General features: G+C 40.9%; 1 protein-coding gene across 1 annotated transcript in view; it reads right to left on the reverse strand.

The window, feature by feature from the left end:
- The window catches only part of ACOT12 (acyl-CoA thioesterase 12), a 34027-nt gene continuing 12857 nt past the window's right edge, over positions 1–21170 (reverse strand). The window contains exons 6-15 of the mRNA XM_068666748.1: positions 20885–21035; positions 16321–16440; positions 14778–14928; positions 12959–13014; positions 12482–12542; positions 10924–11007; positions 4233–4366; positions 2871–2999; positions 1591–1717; positions 1–708 (exon numbers count right to left, since the gene is read on the reverse strand). Of these exons, the coding sequence (XP_068522849.1) occupies positions 574–708; positions 1591–1717; positions 2871–2999; positions 4233–4366; positions 10924–11007; positions 12482–12542; positions 12959–13014; positions 14778–14928; positions 16321–16440; positions 20885–21035 (1148 nt within the window). The 3' untranslated portion in view covers positions 1–573. The remainder of the gene's footprint in view (positions 709–1590; positions 1718–2870; positions 3000–4232; positions 4367–10923; positions 11008–12481; positions 12543–12958; positions 13015–14777; positions 14929–16320; positions 16441–20884; positions 21036–21170) is intronic.

A 21170-nucleotide genomic window follows, 5' to 3' on the forward strand; every position in this document is an offset into this window, starting at 1 on the left:
TAACCTGAAAAGCCATAATTTATTGAAAATCACAGATAAGCTACAAGCATTGACACATAAACATTTGCAAACACTAATTTAATTTAGGGTATGATAGGTTTACATACAATGCATGTGCAAGAACCTAGACAAATCGGCCAGGGCACTGGATAAGCTACTTAGTAGTACTTAGAGTACTTAGAGCACGTTCTCTGCAATCTAGACAGATGAGAGTTTACTGATTTAAAGCTGACTGGGTGCCACTAGGTTCAATACAGCAGTGTAATAATGAAAATGAAATAGTCTTATAAGCTGCAGTTCTAAGTTCTGTTGGGCCAATCAAAATTCATTAATGCATTCAAGTGCAGACTCTGTGCCTTAATCTTTTTTAGATTAAAAACTTGAATTTAGAGCATAAGGCCTAACCTTAATTTGATACAAAATCCTCCTGCTAGATATCCTCTGGTTCAAGCCCAGTATCAGCTGCATGACCCGAAGTAATTAAGATGTAGAAGGATGATCAACGCGCATGCAAGAATTTAAACCAGAATTGCTTGATAATCTTTAGCGCTCTCCAGAAATTTGTTTTTAACTTCAGCACTTGCTGCCTTTCTGCTCCAAGAACTTTATACACTCCAAAGCAGCGTCTTCAATGGAGTTTGATGAACCAGTAAGATTTGCAGCTAAGTAGGGCATAACACCTGATGTCATTTGATTGAAGTAACACACCTGTTTAAATATAAATAAAAAAATAAAAACCCTCTGGACTGCAATAGTTGGTCTTTTTTTTTTTTTCCAGACCCTAGCTGAGTATCAAAGTTTTTATGGAGAAGCACAGAAACGCATAGTACTTTTAGGCAGTAGAAACTGAAGGCATAAATTAGCAAAAACAAAGTCTTTTTTATCGGCCTCTGAGGATCTTAGTGTCTGTCCTCACTACCGGCAGGGCCTCAAGCATATAGGTGAATGTACACACCAATGCAGCAAGAAACATTGCATAATTTGTAAAATATATCATAGAACCATATAATGTCCTGAGCTGGAAGGGCCCCAGAAGGATCAATGGGTATGACTCCTATAGGTGTGCTTTATGAACAAAGCTGTTGTCTGAAAAAAGAATCCCAGCCATTGATAGATGCTGCTTTCAGACACGCATTTTCTTAAATTTAGAAGTTATATTTTCCCCTGGAAAAGTACAGAAGAGAGGGACACTGCCATTCATCCAGGAATGGCATTCAGATTGCATAATTTCTAACATATAAAACCAAGTATTTAATCTGAACTCATTCTTTGGGATTTGTCTGAAGGCAGACAGGCACCAACAGACACCATGCCTTCTAGATTATTTTAGGACTGAATGAATTACCCTCCAGAAGTCCTAGTCCCTCTTTAGCACTGAGTTTAACTTCATTCCTAACCTTCAGATTGGCCAAAGGTGAGCAAAACAAATTCCACTTTGTGGAATAAAGAACATCTTTCCTAACCAAGCTGAAGTCTGGGGAAACCGACTCATTTATTTTGTTGCATTTCTGCTGTTCTAGATTGCCAGTGCAAATGAGATGACATGCACACGTAAAAGAAGGCACAGCCGAGGCCTGCAGGGCAACTCACCGTACAGGAGCTGTCACTGTCACTGTAGATCTGGAATCCTGCGCAAAGGATTTCACTTCTGCAGTATTCTGGGGAAGGCGGCTTAGACGTGAGGGTAACTGACTTCACAGCTACTACGTAGGGTTCACTGCAGTGCAAAGGGAAGAATCAAACTTCTATTTTAACAAGATATTAAAAAAATGCATGTAAAGGGCTAGAAGAACAGAGTATGAATTTTTTCTTTGAGAAGCATAAATAGCTATACCAAAGATGCCATTTTTATACAAAGGCAAATATGCCTCTGTATTTTGAAGGCTCATTAAAAGGCTCAGGTTCTCCTGAGTCTCATTAAGGCTTTGTCACAGACTCCAATCAAGAAGACTTCTGTGGAAAGCCACAGAACCACCACTCACATACAACACCCCCTTTCTTTTTTTCATTTTTCTTTTTTTTTTTTTTTTCATTTATTCAGCTCTCCAGGAACCAAGTTCACAGGAACAGGGCCTAGGAGCAACCCTTACTAAGGGGATGTGGAGTATGGCCCCAGCAGAGGTAAACATGATCCAAGTCCCAGATGTGTGGGGGGAAAAAAAGCACAGCACAGAACACTACTTACAAGCAATGTTCTGTTAACATAAAGAATTACTAAATATAACAAAATAAAGTGGGAATAAAGAATGGTAAGCACAAAGTAGACCAAATGGCCCCATTTATCCATGTTTCATTATGCAAGAACAAAGGGAAATCTAATGAAAAAGAAAAATCAATGTACATTAAACCAATCAACTGAATTTTTAAACCATGTTCAGCAGCAGTGTTTACTGATACAATAAATGCATCACGCTGAGGTTTCAAGAAATGCCAAACATTTCATTGAGAAAAATTCTCCAGAATTGCATTAAATAGGACTACAGAGTCACTTAAAGAAACTCCTAATCATGTGCTTCAGCACTCTGGCAGGGCCTACAGGATATGTTTTTTTCCAAATTTCCTGTTTGGAATACTGACCCTTTTTCTCTCAGGATGGACCATTCCTGAAGAGTCACTATCAAAGAAGCAACACAGGACTATGCTCCAAATCTGTGATGCTCTCAATTCACTTCATTGCTTCTTCCATTTTCAAAATAAATCTCATTGTGCAGACTCAGGCATCAACAGATATTTTAAATCAGCTACCAATCCAATTTCTTAAAAAAACAAATGACGTTTTTGTCACCAAACAACAGGCATGATAGAGGTCAGCAGTAATCAAAACCGTGGCTCCAAAGAACTCACAGTTCAACTTGAAATGGTATGCTCACCTAGGCTTACACGGTTGCCTTTGAGACACAAGAACCACAAAGTCACGGGGTTTATGGCCAGTCATGGGTGGAGACGTAACATAATATATCTTCTCATCTTCATTCACAGCCTGTAGGACCTCGCAAGTTCTGCAAGTACATTTAATACACACACGCTGGAACTGTCACATTCAATGGCATCTCTTATCAAAAGCACAGTACCAACATATATTCCAGCCTCTCACATACTACCCATTTCTACTTGGAATGACGTTAGCTTGCATGACATAATACCTGCTGATTGACCAAACACTGTCCATCTGACATGCCAATGGTGCAATAGTCAGAAAACATTAGAAAAATTTTATTCAAGGTTGTGTTCTGCTGTGTTCAGAAGGTGCCACCCAGTAGGACATACTCTTTCACTCTCTTGGAAGTACTGATCACTATCTCTTAGTTCTCAATACTGAAAAAAAAAAAAACACCTCAGCATTATCCTTTGCACATCTTCTACTGCCTTAGCAATGAACACTGCTAAGTTTGTATTCGGTTTTAACTAGTAAATTGGGCTTCATGGTAGTCATAAGGCATCTGAGATTTTGGCTTTAGATATGGAAAAGCAACACAACATTTGTTCAGATTTCACATTTTAAGCTTTAAATGAAGATGTTAATTCTTAAATATTCTCGGGTCTCCACTCACTTTCTAATAAAAATCTTTCAAGACAGAATAACTAATTGAAAAAGTTTCTATGTCAAGAAAATATTCACCTAATCAAACTGGTATCATATCAATTCCCTCGTCTCTAGTCATTATTCTACACCATGTAAGGTAGATTAAAAAATGCCTTTTACAGCTAGTCTGAAACCCATTCCAATTTAGACACACTTTATAAGATGTAATTTTTCATAAAAAGTGAATTTTGAAGATCCCCATTTCTTGATTTCTCACTTTGACTGCATGGTGAAGCTGGGAATCAGCATCCTAAACAGCACAAACATAAATGAGTCCACAGCTTTGCCTTACTTCTTACAGACAGTGTTCACCATTTTTCCACCTCAAGTTATACACAACCTACTCAAGTTAACCCTTTTAAGAAACACAGGTTTAGGCATGGAATTTTGTTCATTTTAGTAAAGGGTAACCCCTGTCCCATCTCTTTTGACAGTCCAGAGCAACCCTGTTGAGAAATTAATTTATTTTATTTTATTTTTGAGAGAAAAAAACAATCTATACTTTGACTAATGAACCTTTAATGTCAACTCCGTACAGCAATCTCTTCTTAATTAGGTGGAAAAGTGTCAACATCTCAAAAAATATTTTTCTCGGAAAAGGTTAGTTGTCAGTGGATTAGAATAGTCTTAAATAAAGCTAAATTCTTACAAGAAATGTTTGTCCCATTGTTGACGACGTGTGAAGTCAGATAAAAGGGAGAAAGCTAGATGTGATGGTATCTTCACTTGCATTTCTACTTTGAGTGACAAGACATCACCCTCCTCATGAGTCCATATTTTTATCTGGAAAAGTGAACAACATATTAAAAACAAAGGGTGACTGCTATAAATATTTTAGCACTTTTAAATGTTGCACATTTAGGACTTAAGCAGATTTTCTCAGCTACATATGAAACTGTATCTGACAGATGAAAGGCAGGTAAGTATTCAAGATTTACATTAAAATACAGCACAACACAAAATCAAATATACCGGTAGCACAGTGAGACCACACAGTTTTAATTGCATCAGGTTAGGGCTAACTGAATTACCTTCTAAGTGGGAATGAATGATCCAAACCCCTTTTTCACACTTTGTGTATATGATCTACAAATACCTTAAGTACGGCAAGTGCCTTAGAAAAAATAGTTATTTCAGTGGATTTTTCTTCTGTTAGGACCATGTAGACAGCACCGCTTTCATACACAACAGCAGATCCACTTAGGAATGAAGGAAAACACTTATTCTTGGCCTTGCCATATATATAGAAAGTCTCCTCACAGAGGTCTAAGTCTCCTTAGAGTCCAAAAGCTAAGGGGACAACCTTGGGACCTCATGCAATACTTTTGTGAATTTGACATCAGGACCAGTGACGGGAGATTGGACTTTTTAAATGTAGGCAAGCACTGGTCCTGAATTCTACCATTGCCTTGAGTCATTACAAAAATAAGGCATAAGTACAGGAGAGTAAGAGAAGGTAACATACAACATTTAGGAAGGAATGAAGAAACTTTTTAGGTAGGTTTTTCTGATGGAGTGGTGATGGTTACTTAAAGCTTTCCAGAAATTATAAACTTCAGAGTAGAAATCACTGGATGGGGCGCTGGTGGGCAGCAGCAAGATGGGGTGGTGCCACACAAGATGAGCTGAACATCCCTGCAATATGTATGAGGCAACACGGGCGTCAGCAAAAAAAAAACGAAGCACTGGGATTTTGTTTGAAAGGAGGACCTGGGGAACTCTAGAGTGGTAAGCCTCACCTCTGTGCCTGGAAAGGTCATGGAATGAATCCTCCTGGAAGCCATGTCCAGGCACACGCAGGACAAGGAGGTGATCCAAGACAGCCAGCATGGCTTCACCAAGGGGAAATCCTGCCTGACAATCTGGTGGCCTCCTGTGATGGAGTGACTGCATTAATTGACAAGGGAAGACCGACCTATGTCATCTACCTGGTCTTCTGTAAAGTTTCTGACATAGTTCCACAAGACATCCTAATCCTAATCTCTAATTTGGAGAGATACAGATTTGATGGGTGGACCATCCAGTGGATAAGGAATTGGCCTGATGGCCAAGAGAGTGGTGGTCCATGGTTCCATGTCCAGGTGGAGGCTGGTGATGAGTGGAGTCCTTCAGGGGCCTGTCTTGGGACCAGCGCTTTTCAGTATCTTCATCAGTGACACAGGTGATGGGATTGAGTGCACTCTCAGCACGTCTGCAGATGACACCAAGCTGAGTGGTGCAGTTGATACCAAAGAAGGAAGGGATGCCACCAAAAGGACCTGGACAGGCTGGAGAAGTGGGCCCATGTGAACTGAAGGAGGTTCAACAAGTCCAAGTGCAAGGTGCTGCACCTGGGTCAGGACAATCCCAGACATGAGCACAGACTGGGAGAAGAACTCACTGAGAGCAGCCCTGCAGAGAAGGACTTGGGGGTTCTGCTGGATGAAAAGCTCGACATGAGTCAGCAGTATGTGCTTGCAGCCCAGAAAGCCAACTGTGGCCTGGGCTGCATCAGCGGAGGAGATGTGGACCTCTTAGACTGAGTCCATAGAGGGCTACTAAGATGATCAGAGGGCTGGAGCACCTCTCCGGTGGAAAAAGTCTGAGAGAGCTGGGGACATTCAGCTTGGAGAAGAGCAGGCTCTGGCAGACCTAATTGTGACCTTTCAGTACTTAAAGGGATCTTATAAAAAGGATGGAGAAGGATTCTTTACCCGGGTAGATAATGACAGGACAAGGGGGAATCGTCTTGAACTAAAAGAGGATCGATTTAGATTAGACATTAGGAAATTCTTCACTGTAAGGGTAGTGAAGCACTGGAGCATCTTGCCCAGAGAAGCTGTGGATGCCCCATCCCTGGCAGTGCTCAAGGCCAGGCTGGATGGGGCCTTGGCCAGCCTGATCTAGTGGGTGGCATCCAGGCCTATGGCAGGGGGTTAGAACTAGGTGATCTTCCAGGTCCCTTCCAACCCGAGTCATTCTATGATTCTCATATTCCGAAAATTTAATCAGATGTGTTAATTTTCTTCTCAAATAAAACTATAAAGTTTTAACAGATTTTCATTTCTAAGTAATAAAAAATTCATAAGCTTCTTTATCTCTGCTGCTCTTTCTCATTATACCAAAAAAAAACAAAAAACAAAAAACAGTCTTTTGGTTTACTGAACATTTATAAAACAACACAGATTTTGTATTTTTACGTATTTTCATGTTTTGGGACAGGGAGAAAAATATATATAATATAATCCAGCAAGCATCTTCCTGAATTAAAGTTTTGGTGGAAAACAAAAGTCCAACCTCTCCAGAAACCAGCTGCAGGAAACATAGATCAATAATCCTATAAGGCATAGAAGAGAAATCATGTTCTCTTCGGAGTCTTCTGGACTTCAAAATCACAAAATAAACTAGGAGGTGCAGCTTTTAAAACACCTTTCAATACAGTGAATACTGGCAAGACTAGGTTATTGTATAGGCCTAGAAGTCTTGTGGTTATGTGTCAAAGGGCTCACAGTACCTCCTACTTTCAAAGCCTTTCAATCAGCTTGGGATCACTCCAGGGAAAGGGGAACAAATCCTCATCCTGCAGAGAAGCACATGCTGCTTTGCACAGCCTACCTAATAGAATACTTCAACCCAAAATATAGTTCAGTCTTTGACAACCTTGTTTCTGATAGTACGACTGTCTTCATGCAGAGCACTGATCAGCAGTACTACTTATTTTTACTGTTGTTTTTTTTTTTATCCTCTTCCCCAGAGAATATTTTGTGGACACCAAAGACTTTGTCTGACTGGAGACACTGTTTTGTTTTTTTATCAGAGAAACCTAAGCAATTGATCTGTGCCTGTGCCACTGCACACCCTAAGCAAAAGGATCAAGACACATGACCTAGTTTGCAGTGAGTCAGCAGTGCAGAGAACAGAAGACAGGTATGACTGGGGCCTGCAGTGCTTCAGGAAACATGTTGAAATGTGCTAAGCAAGATTTGGTTTCTTAAGTGTGGTGTAACTGCCTGAAGTAACCAGGAAAATAAAACTAACATTCACATTTTTAAGGAAAAGGTACAGCATTGAAGAGGCTTTCAGGGTAGGGCATAGCTGCATTATCTGAGCGATCCCTAGGCTCCCAACCTTAGATGCTATCGCGCTGGGGAAACTTGGTGTGCTAGCCCTAAGGAACAGCACGGAGCGGAGAGTGGAGTGGAGACACCACGGCTAGGCTCTGTAATCAGGTGGGACCTCGATTGTTCTTGTGCACAAAGCTGCACTTTTTGCCACCCTGAGCCAAAGACCTGTCATGTTTTGACAAATGCTGTACCCTGGTGTACTTTTTGCTCATTATAATATTATTATAATACCAAAACACACCTCCATCCCAAAAGCTACCCGCCTCCAAGGTGCGACCACCCCTCACTGAGCATGCACTCTGAATTTCTCAGAGCCTATTACTTTAAACGGAGACGGGAAAACTTTACACCAATCATAACTAAGATATGCTTGACTAGAGCCACTCAAACTCCACCTAAAAGATAGAAAATATAAATTGGCCCCAGAGAGAGGGGATGTTAGGGAAGATACCACCGTCAGGGGAGATACCATCCCGAGGACATACAACATCCTTAGGACCTCCTGACTCCTGGGATCAGTCAACAGGCTGAGCCTCTCTTCCCCCCCCATTGGGACGCCTTTGGGTGAGATCTGAATACTTGCTTATAAATCTCTATAGAGTCTTTGATCCTTTTAACGCGTTTATTTCTAGGCTGCGCACCTGTAACACCTGTGACACCTGTAACACACCTGTAACACCTGTAACATCTGTAACACCTACAACACCTATAACACCTGTGTATTTCGTGCATACTAGCTTGCTTTTGCAGACAGTCACTATCACTGGCAATCCAAAAGAACCTGATTATCTGTTGCTGTAATAAACCATACTTGATTGCACTGTGATAGCTCTCATTAAGTGCAACTAGGGTGAGGGTGGTTATCTGTGATAGTTCAGTGTTCTGAATCCAACCAGACCCCCAGACGGTTAATGTGTTTTTGGTGAATGTCCGACTGGTTCAGTACTCTGAATCCGACCGGGCCCGTAACGGTTAATCAGCTACACCCCTTAACGCAACATTAAGAGAGACTTGCTAGTGTCAAGGTTTACAGAAGTGACAGAATTGAGCATGGAACTGGGGCAAGTGACCAAGCCAACATTCGCTAAGACACTAAATTTCATTACCTGAAGTTGCAAGAAGCCATTCTTGGAGCTGCCTCTCTATCATTATTCAGCGACTCGAACACACATCTAACCTTGACTGGAGGAGCTGTGAAGTCCAAGATTGGTTTTACTCACATTTCCTTCTCCAAAGGACAAATCTCATCCCACCTAGTGGGTTAACTTGGAGGTAATCACAAATACATACGGGGACAAGAATAACCTCTGCCTGCTGCTGACATCCACACCATGTCAGCAGGTTCCATTTTGCCTGCAAGTAGATGCTAAGGGGAAAAATAAGGCTTATCATGGAATCAGAGGTACGCCACAATCAAAGTGGCCTATATCCAGAAGTAGGATTTGCTATAACCAGTCACTGCATACATCATTACAGAAAAAGAAATGGTGCTGTGCTACCCTGGATGCTTGCCACTTCTCTAAGGATTATGTAATTATTGGCAATGTCAGGCTATGCAGAAAGGTCCAGCAGAATGGGAATGGATGGCTGCTCTCTGCCCACCGACAGCATCATCATGAGTTGCATCTTACATCCTGCCTAAGCCAAGATTTTGTTGGCTTTAAGGTACCTACTTCAATTAGATTAACAAACAGCTAGAAGAAGTTGCTCAAGATCTTCCATCAGAAAAGAGCTGACTTAGAGAAAGATCTTATCATTAGGACTATTTCAAGGTATCAAAAATGGAGAAAGTTACAAATTGAAACAGTATTAATAATACTGGAGGTTAGCTGGTGGCTTACCGAAAGAAACCACATCATCACATCATGCTGTTCCAAATGTCATCCAGAATGTGCATGGGTGTGGTTTTTTGTATAAAGCAATTTTGTCACAACATTTGTTGTCGTTCCTATTACACATCTCAAGCATTTAGAATTGAGAAAGAAATCGAGATTGAGGCAATTCCAGTGGAGGCAGAAAGAAAGTTTTACACGCATAACAATAATGCTCTACCAGAGGTTTGAAAATAATGTTAAATGTTTCAATCTGACTGTTCAAGCTTACTTTCTGAACCATGAGTGCTATCTGTCATTTACTTGGCACAGCTACTGAAAGCTTTTAACCACTGGAACAGCCCACACATGGAACTAGCAGACTTGCCTTCACTGAAATTCATTCCTTCCTTATGTATGCTCTTATATAAGTTGTCTATTGACCAGATACAAGAGGTGGTAGGTGAAGTTTCATAGCCTGTGACGTGCAGGAGGTCAGACTAAAAGATCCTAACAGCTTCTTATTGTAGTCTTGAGCCGAGAAAATACAGAAACCTTAAATAAATCAGGGCGACTGGTAGCCTTGAGCTAGCAGAAGCAAGGGAGATAAGGGATGAAAGGTAAAAAACAAGGAGAAAAACAGCTGTGGGAAGATTCCAGACTGACCTATGGTAACCTTTTGCTCATCAATGGTCATTAACATATTAAAAAGACACCATCAAAATGCTAGTGTATGCTAACGTGAGATTTGGTGCCCCTCCCTCTCTGGTCCTCTGTAATGCACAGACTCAGTGGAGGTAAGTTATGCCGCCTGCTAACTGGCAGTAGCCGCTTAGAGCAATCTGAGCATAGTGCCTGCTGGTTAGAAACATCTCCCATAATGTACAGCTGATAATGGCAGCACATGACAGACTGCCACATGCATCTTGCTAGTCATATTGCCTACAAGAAGTCCAACAGATCCTCAACAACATCGCCTAAGCAGAGATATCCAAGCTTGGTATTTCACTAGAATCAAACAATTTGGCAAAACCGCAAAGGCAGCTCAATTGTGCCAAAGAAAATGCTTCACAAAAGTAAGATATAGTTCTGTTTTTGTTTTTACATTCGACTGTATGGTTGCTCAACAAGCCCAGTGACTTGCTGTCAAACCTGCCCTTTTGGGATCCCAAGTCTAAGGTTTACCAGCCATGCAGACTGTCTCAGGAGAGAAGCTCCCAGGTTGAGCACTGCTCTGGACAAACAGCTTTGCAACCTGTTGGGGTAACTACAGGAGTTTTGTTTTTAGGTACTAGCCACAGTAAAGCCAAACACTGCCAAGCCAGCGTATTTATTTACAAATGCAAAACCTTGCTTTTCTCCACCCACCTCTTATGCTGAAATGTAACCAAGTGGCTGTGCAGCTGTTCCACAGCTATGTACTTACATGCTCCAGCATACTGGTTATTTCCCAGCCTTGTTTTGCTGCCAGGTGTGTCAGCGCAGCTACATTGCTGTAACTCACATATGCCTGAAATGTAAGGTACATTTCTGAAAATCAAGGGGTGAAGGTAGATTTCACTAAATGCTCCAGGAACGAGATGCTCTTTTTCTATCATTACCCCTGTATCACAAACAAAATGTATATTTTTCCATAAGTGTTTTCCTTCCAGAAAACATGGTCCAGTAGTTTCCGAATTAAATACTTTCAACAGCTAGATTATGTGCTCACATGGCTGATGGCAAAACAACCCTAATTAAACAACAAAATACCACTTCAAGCTTCTCCAATTACATAGCATCACAGAAAAACTGTGACCACTGGAGGGATAATACAGGTAACCCCTGAGACCACTAAATTAATGGTTTTGTCCATTTTCCTCCTAAGTAATTAAAATCTACCAGAAATTTAACCTCTTCATTGCTATCAACCTGTAGTCTATTATGGCAGCTGTTTTACAAACCAGGTTCATGGCAGGGACAGTGCAAACGTATCTAGTATATATGCTTGACTACAGTGGATGGAGTTCTCTTTTAAGCACTGTACAACGAGAACAGAGCTTTAGACTCTTTAATGACAAGTTTTGAATGTAATACCAAATAAATCTAAGTAACCCACTTTTAACATTGCATGCATAGTTATATTTATTGTCTTGCAGAAAAGAAGTGCTGCATTTGCAGGATTCAGACTCCATTCATGGAGATGCCATTGTTAACAACAAATCCCTCCCCATAACATAATTCTCAATTATTTATTTAGTTTAATATGTAATGGAAAAAGACCTGGTAGAATTTCTGGGAGCCACTTGGAACTTGTGTACAAAGCAAATTTAATCACAGAAACTCCACGCTGGTCTCAGCAACATTTAGGGTGTGTACAATCCACCTAAGTTCAGATTCATCACTATTTACTTTATGGCATAAGCACATTCTGTGGCCTATCATGTCCAAGATAGAAACGTGTACCACATATTTTAACCTCTGTTTCCCACAAAAATGCAGTTTACATTATTTCACTGTTCATCTGTCTTTTGGTATCGCCATGTCTCTTCCCTCACTTTTAACATTCATTACTAGTGATAATAAAACCCCACAAGTTTTGAGAAATTCAGTGGGAAAAAGCAAACATGTTCCTCTACAGTAGTATTAAACTTTCTAAAAGCTGGGCACACTGGGTCATAAATCTTCGGGAGACCTGTCTTCATTATAGCTCTGCTGCTTAAGGGAAAAGTTGTTAAAAGATTCTATCTTAGAGACACATTTTATGTTCTGTACAAACCTTACTCTTAAATCAACAGTTAGGCATTGACACTTTTTTTCAGAAGGAAAAAATATGTTCATCTTATCACACACTGCTCTATTCTTCCATGACTACCACGACACTTAAGCACAGACTGTGTCAGTTTGGAAACTGGCACAATCTGTACAACTGTTTTACATACCCCAAAAGTTTACAACTACACCATTTTATGCAGGTAGGCAACAGGACACAATTTAAAGATTACCTGGTTGCTTCTCTCCCACGGGTCAGATGGTTTGTCTTCTTTAGCAGAGAGCATACACTTTCTAAAGCAAAGTTCAAAAGCAAAATAATACAATGGTTATTTACACTTTCTTCTATGTGTGCTAACATCAAACACTTCTACAGGTTTAAGTGTTTTCTGAACGCTTTAGAAATATTTTATCAATTTTCACTTGCAATGTGAAATTGTGAATTGCAATGTGATTTTTTCACTTGCAATAACTCATTTTTCTTCACAAGAGTGACTGGGAAACAAAATAACACAAAGAACAAACTGTTTATGGGACGAGTAGCTCTTAATAATTTCAATGCAACTCAGGCAAAGTGGTCCAGAAAATTAGGCAACAAAGCAGTTATGTTTGAGCAGACGTTGACTTCTTAACGAATGATCACTTTTTCTGGACATGTTAAAAAAAATGTAAGTTTTCAAAATCAAATTTTCTTTGTAGCCCAACTGTACCTGGCTAGTCGAATTCTCCTTCGGGCAATGGCTCCGTGGTACCGCCTCACACTGTCCTTTATCAAAAGTAAGCCAAACACAATGACACATGAGTGACACATGATTATTTTAGGGCACACACAAAAATAAACAAACTAAAAATATTACAGATGGACAAGTGCCAGGGATGCATTGCAAAGAAATAAAGAACTGTACTCTGTACCTTGGACTTTCCCCAGCTTAACCTGAGTCAGTGCTTTACTTCTGACTTGACAATATTCCCTCAAATTTGCAAAAACAATCCAATAAAAAGTTGTATCACAGCAGCATACTCCTAGCACTTTGGTCCTGAAGCAGGGGCAGCCAGACACGCATCACGACATGTTCCACTCCTTCTTGCATGTGCCACCTAACAAATCCAATTCACTATCATCTTCAAAGCATGCGAGAGGTATGGAAGAATTCTGTTTAAGTGCACACTCATCTTGTGCACAAAGCAAATTCATTGCAAACAGATGTGGCCCACCCTTCAAGGTAGCAGGTCTTTCCCTTCCCTTACTCTGACAGAATGGATTTTTTCTAAAGTATGGAAGTGGCCCAAGAGCATAGACTGCATTATCAAAGGTGAGTAGGACTTTTTATTCTGAATGATATGCAACTTTGCTTTTAGGAGCTGACACACAGCTTCTCCTGGAATAATATATATAGATACTAATCTGTATCTCCAGATTACTGTATTTTAACCTTCTTTAAAACACAAACTATGTAATGCTTTCAGATGCCACTTTCAGTGAAATGACCACTGTTCAAACCATCTTCTGCCAAGTTTAAACCACCAAGTTTAAACTACTTGGAGCATATACTCTGTTTTTCTCAGACTGGTTTACTTGACCGTGGAGGAATTGCAATGTTCCTATTCTCCTATCCTGACAGTTTGTGGATGCCCCTCTAGCCAGGTCTTGAAGGGAAGCACCGCTTTTCTGGCACAAGTTAAACTGTTGTGTTTTTGTGTTTGTTTGCTTGTTTTCCCCTGTATTTTAAAAGAGGAAGAGTCAGACAGTCTATCCTCTGGAAACAGTCAATCACAGGCAGTAATGAACATCACAGCTTCACCTGGTATATAGGATACCTTGATTTATTTGCCCAGCTGGCATCCTACAAAATGTAAAGACAGTGATGTTGAATAATTATTTCGTTTCTGCCTTTGCTGGCTTTCTAAAAATCTAATTCATTGGAGCATTAAGTTAATGACAGGTGATATCACAGCAAATAATTCAGCAAGAGTATTCACACTGCTCTGATTGCTTAGTGAACTTCTTTCAGGTTCACCTGCTTATATCTCCATGCCAAAGGAACTGGAAAGCCTGCCTATGTAATGGGATTTGTTTCCCATGGACTTCTCCCTAACTCTATTCCTCATCTTCCTTAAGGGTTTCTAAAAATAACTGTTCATTTAACACTTCAGAGTTTTGTCAGTTTCTTGCTGCCAAGGCATTTTCTACAGTCAGTGGAGACAATACAAGACAAATGGAGAATCTGCAACTGGTAGATTCTTCCTCCTTCTCCATCCACTAACTACAGAAGTTTTAATGACGACCACCCTCCACACTCCTCAGTTTTGGACGTCTGAAGTTAATAATGATGAATTTCTCACTCAAAGGCAAACATTTCATTTAGAGGCTTTCTCTCCTGCAAGAAGATGCATTTCAGTGAACAGTCTCAGTTAATCTTTGCTTTTCCAGCAAGGCTATAGTGGCCAGCTGCAGGACATGCAGTGTGCTGGGTCGGACCACATTGTTGCATGTATGCATTCATCCTCCTCCTGAGGATAAAATCTGACCTTTGTAGTAGGTTTAACTCCAGGGAAGGTGAGCAGCTCTCCTTTGTCATTCACAGCATTGAAAATGAGAAACGCACTGTTAATATGCCGTGCTTGGTCCTTGATCCATTCTTCACAGTTATATGCCTCAACGCGGACACCAACCTCTACACTGAAATAAGAGTTCAGATTAATTACTGAACTACCACAAGTGATGCAGAAGCAGCCCTAAGGCAAACTAAAAAGGACTGCTATATACTTTCCTGTGTACAGGAAGCCTTACTTAAATACTTTCTGCCATATAAAAAATAAATTACGCAGTCTGGACAGACACATTTTAGAAATAAAAGACACATAGCATGGGTAAAAACAGAAGAAAGTGAGTTAAGTAGCAAAATATGAACACTAGTGTGCACAATGTGTGAGCACAGAGCAAAAGTGAACAATACAGCATTGATGTGACATTCAGCACAAGCACAGCATGAGGGGGCTATCCTGGCTATACATACAGACTAGGGGATGAGAGGCTGGAGAGCAGCCGCATAGAAAGGGATCTGGGGGTTCTGGTCAACAGCAAGTTGAATGTGAGCCAGTGGCGTGCCATGGCAGCCAGGAGGGCCAACCTTACCCTGAGGGGCATCAGGCACAGCATCGCTAGCTGGTCGAGGGAAGGGATTGTCCTGCTCTCTTCTGTGCTGGTGCAGCCACACCTCCAGTACTGGGTGCAGTCTTGGGCACCACAGTATGAGGACATAAAACTATTAAGAGTGTCCAAAGGAAGGCAACTAAGATGGAGAAGGGAAAGAAAGGGGGAAGGAAGATGTATGAGGAGCAGCTGAGGTCCCTTGGTTTGCTGAGCCCAGAGCAGAGCAGGCTGAGGGGAGGCCTCATGGCGGCCTGCAGCTCCCTCAGGAGGGGAGCGGAGGGGCAGGCGCTGAGCTCTGCTCTCTGGGGACAGCGACAGGACCCGAGGGGAAGGCATGGAGCTGGGACAGGGGAGGGTCAGGCTGGGGGTTGGGGAAAGGTTCTGCACCCAGAGGTGGTTGGGCACTGGGACAGGCTCCCCAGGGCAGTGGCACAGCACCGAGCTGCTAGAGATCAAGAAGTGTTTGGACAGCGCTGTCAGATGTAGGCTCTGCTTTTTGGGTGGTCCTGTGTGAAGGCAGGAGTTAGACCTGATGATCCTCATGGGTCCTTTGAAACTTGTGATATTCTATGATTCTATAATCCCCTGAAAATCATTGGATTTCAGAGTGAATTTTACAGTCATAATTTGCAGGATTGCAATTTGGCTATGAATGATCTTTAAATTTTGAAAATCAGAGAATAAATTAAAAAAAGAGAAGTTAAAAAAAAAAAAAGGAAAAACAGACAGATCGACAGATCAATTGGTATACATACACATATATATATATCCTCCAAAGCCCAGCTGCAAAATATTTCATTCAGTAAGACAAATCCTACTAATAGTTAAAAAATGCAGTTAGGCTGGTGCTGGAGAAGTCAAGGAAGACAAGCATATGAGGAGCTTTACCTAGGAAGATAAGCATATAAGAAGTTTTACCTATTCTGAAATGTGTTGTTCACAATTGCATTGAAGACAAGGCGGTCACCCACAACGGATGGTCCCCAGAACTTAAACATATTGACTGATTTCAGGATGGGATATGAACGACAAAGGCGGCTGAAAAAGAAACCCCATGAGACAGAGAGCAAAACACACAGTCACGTGAAAGAACCTCCTTTGTTAGGTTTGAAAGGGGTAATGATTAGAGCAACAAGGTTTCCACAGCCTAAAGATCACTCACTGTATTACACTAATTTATTCCGTAACCCACTGAAATATAGTTAACATGTTCAGCTCCAGGAGCATATAATTCAAGCTTCAAACATAATAACACCACTTATGTCATGCTGCTTCATTTTCAACACACTTTACAAACACTGACTAATTGATTCTCACTGCTTGTTATTACCTTCTTTTGGTGCCAGACCATGAATCCCTTACCTACAGAGTAACCACCTGCTTCACAAAGAGTTTCATTAACTTCTACATTATTGTATAGGGAGTAGGATATTGCTCAGTATGTAAAAATGCCTGATCATAAACCCTTTACACAATTAACGAAACCTGAGCAGAAAGGTTCAGCATCAGAAACAGTGTTCAAGCAAAGCAATGTGAATCTCTTCTTTTGAATACTGATACATCTTTTTTTTTTTTTTTTGTCAATGCTTTCTACTAGTATTATATGAAGTGAAAAAAATACTCATAAAACTACCAGATGCATGTATATGTATTTAATTTGGTCTGAGCTTGGAAGGACATTTTTGCATATACAATGGGACAGCAAGATTTTGAATTGATCCCTTATCAATTCAGAAAACATATTTGCTAAATTTCAGAAGATGAGGGTAGGCATCATATAAACACATATCTTACTGATGTTTTCTGATCCTATAGTATATTCAATTACATGCAGTCAGGTTTAGCTGAGCTGTCCTACTGGTGCTCTTCGAACTGCTTGTGAAATAGGCTGTAGCCACTCTGGTAAAACTTTGCTGGTGTAGTGCCAGGAGACTACCCCTTCCAGAAGTACATGAGCAAAGCTGTTTTTTGGGCTACTGCAGTGGAGAAACAGAATAGAAAGAATATTTCTGCAATATTGTGTCATCTGTGAAAGGGAACTGCAACAACCTACCACTTCTCTGACCTTCACAGGCATGCCAGAAAAAAACGTCTGCAATACAGATACTGCAGGATGCGCCTGGAATACTGTGTCCAGTTCTGGTTCTTGTGATTCAAAAAAGAGGCAGATAGACTGGAAAGGGTTCAAAAGAGGGCCATGGAGATGATCAAAGAGTTGGAGAACTTGCCCTTTGAGGAAATGCTGGAGGAGCTGGTTTTTTTCACCCTGGAGAAGAGAAGGCTCATGGAGAATTTAATGAGTACCCCAGTATTTAAAGTCCGACTGTAACAAAGACAGAGGGTCTCCTTCTCAAGGAGACACAGGGAGAAGACAAAGGTAATGGGTACAAGTTGCACTCAAAGAGGTTTTGTCTTGACAAATTAATTTATTTTTTTTACAGTGAGAACAACCAACCACTGGAACAACATCCCCACAGTTGTGGTGGAATCCCCCTCACTGGAGGCTTTCAGGATGTAGTTGGACAGAATCACAGAATTTCTAGGTTGGAAGAGACTTCCAAGATCACCGAGTCCAACCTCTGACCTAACACTAACAAGTCCTCCACTAAACCATATCCCTAAGCTCTACATCTAAACGTCTTTTAAAGACCTAAAGGGATGGTGACTCCACCACTTCCCTGGGCAGCCCATTCCAATGCCTCACAACCCTCTCAGTAAATAAGTTCTTCCTCATATCCAACCTAAACCTCCCTTGGTGCATCTTTAGCCCATTCCCCCTCGTCCTGTCACCAGGCACATGGGAGAACAGACCAACCCCCACCTTGCTACAGCCTCCTTTGAGGTACCTGTAGAGAGCAATAAGGTCACCCCTGAGCCTCCTCTTCTCCAGGCTGAACAAGCCCAGCTCCCTCAGCCGCTCCTCGTAGGACTTGTTCTCCAGGCCCCTCACCAGCTTCGCCGCCCTTCTCTGGACCCGCTCAAGCACCTCGATGTCCTTCTTGTAGCGAGGGGCCCAAAACTGAACACAGTACTCGAGGTGCGGCCTCACCAGAGCCGAGTACAGGGGGACGATCACCTCCCTAGCCCTGCTGGTCACCCTGTTTCTGATACAAGCCAGGATGCCGTTGGCCTTCTTGGCCACCTGAGCACACTGCTGGCTCATGTTCAGCCAACTGTCCACCATCACTCCCAGGTCCTTCTCTGCCTGGCAGCTCTCCAACCACTCATCTCCCAGCTGGTAGCTCTGCTTGGGGTTATTGCGCCCCAGGTGCAGGACCTGGCACTAGACAATCTCATCTAGACTCCCATTTCCCAGAAAAGGTTGGATGTGATGACCTTTGAGGCCTCTCCAACCTGGGCTGCTCTATGATTCAATACAACTTCAGAGTTTGTGGAAGTGGGAGGGTATAGTTTGCAATCTCTCCAGAGTGGGCAAAATTTTGGTTTCTTCAGCAGTTCTAAGTGTAATAAAGGTCCCCCAGACATCTTTGTGCACCACATTAATAAAGAACAATATGTAACAATATCATGCGTTTTTAGACTTAGAGAAAACATGTTCTATCCTCATGCACGTTTGTGTAACTCCTCAGTAAGAATTAGATATGCACATCTGAGAATAGATTTTCACTGTGCAGTTTTTATACTTGAAAATACAGTTATGTAGTGTTCTTAGCTTTTAGCTCAATTGCACTCTGCAAACTAATGTACCAGTATTGTTAAATGCACACAATTATCTGTTGCTAATTAATTGACTGGTACATCTTTTTAATAGACTCAGACATTCAAATGACTTTGTAATTTCATTAAAAATAATTTGCTCTTCTGATTTAAAACACTAAATGGTTATCTCATTTACAAAGTTCACAATAAAGATGCAAATACAGTATTATTGAAAATAAAGAGAAGAACTGAACAGAAATTTGGCCTAATTATTCTGTTCTTCCTGGAAAACTGTCTTCTGAATACTTTTACTGGAAGTTGAAGACGTAAGAAACAACCAATCCAGTTCAAACAAATATTCAGATAGCTTTACTACTATCTCTAAGATTTTCATCCATTGTCCAGACTTAAAGGTGGGGGGAAAGAGGGTGAGTAACCTTTACAATGCTCTTACAAATTTACTTTTCAAATGTTGGCCCTTCTCCTCCATTTCTTTCAGAATTTGTGGCCATAGCAACTCTTAACTTCAAAGGTCAGATCTAATTATGAGTGGCCTCACAAGAGGTTTGTAATGAGACTAGCTGTTTCACAAACTACAGCATCTCTGTTTTCAACATTCTTCTGTCATCAACTGTTATTCTTGAATTTTTTTACACAACAAATTATGTTAGACATTCATTATTCCAAATAAAGTGTTTTTCCTACTTGCTTCACTGGTGATTCCCTTCACTTTTTAAAGACAAATGTGACTCTCTATGTCACATTTATCAAATGAAAACAGGCGAATATTTTGGGTCAGATTACGGCACAAATCTGAAACAACTCATTTGAAGCCAATGAAATTACACAATGGGGTAAGGTCAGTGCATTCTTATGTTAATAAAGCAAGTTGTTTATCCAAACACTGAAGAAAATCTGTTGCTACCAGTATAGCTACTGCCTACAAGTCAAAACTACATGAATAATGAGTGGGAAAGTCATTTAATTATTAAAGTTAAAAAAACTAATCTAACATCCCGGCAGTGAAATAGGTCACTTGGTATGCAAGGAAAATTCAAACTGAAATTCAAGTGTTGCTTACAAAGAAGCTTTGTATATGGTCCAAGAACAAGGAGGGAGACAAACAACTGCTCATTTTCAGATGAAGAGAAATCAAATGACAATATGCCCAGGCCTTACTTAGAGGCAGTTTCACAAAAATATTTTGTACTTACTACCTGAAGATGTCAGAGCACATTGAACTACTAACAATATTAGAATTCACAGGATGTGGGACACAGGGGGTCTGAAAGGCTAAGTGACTTGCAGAAGTTTATGCATACCTTCAGCATAAGCACCAATAAAACAGCACACGTTTCTTCTGATTCTTACTCTGGCATGAGCATCTGCACAATGACATCTAGAAGACTCCCTGTTTTGGGCTATCAATTAATACAGGGCTCGTGTCAGTTTTACTCTGACTTAATGACTGGCTCTGTTTTTAAAACACCACACCAATCACAAGGAGGCTGAGTTTCTATTCCTATTTCTAATGATGACTTTCTGCAGGGAGTTTCAGGCAAATAATATGGACTCTTTTGCCTTAGGCTCTGCATATATAACAGAGAGAGAACAAAACATGACTCCCACAGTAGTGTGGCATGCTGTGGGAAATGTACCACGGAAATCGTTTAAAGGCCTCCTGCAATCTTAAGAAGGAAAGTCAAAAGGATTTGGGTCTGCTGTTTTCATAAAATAAATCCTGTTGACACCTTTAGTATTAAAATGGAAGCATACACATCCTTTTAGAAACACATACAAAGACTCTGATGTAGAAAAGTACCTTGCTGAAATACTTGCCACTGTCTCCATCCAAGCCATGATCTGGCCACCAAAAGTGTTTCCATGATGGTTTGCATGAGGAGGCTGGACGAGCTCAATACTCTGCACATGAGTGAGGTCAGTTGAAACTGCATCTTCCTCTTTAAAAGTATCTGAAATATGGAAGCCATATATAATGAATTATTTCAGCTGGTTAACTCTGATAACCAAGAAGAAAATACTACCAGTTACCAAAGTGTGCCATTTGCTTTAGACACACTGAAAAGAAAAAAAATGGAAAAAAAGGA

This window comes from Anas acuta, chromosome Z (assembly GCF_963932015.1).
Source record: "Anas acuta chromosome Z, bAnaAcu1.1, whole genome shotgun sequence".
Lineage (NCBI taxonomy): Eukaryota > Metazoa > Chordata > Aves > Anseriformes > Anatidae > Anas > Anas acuta.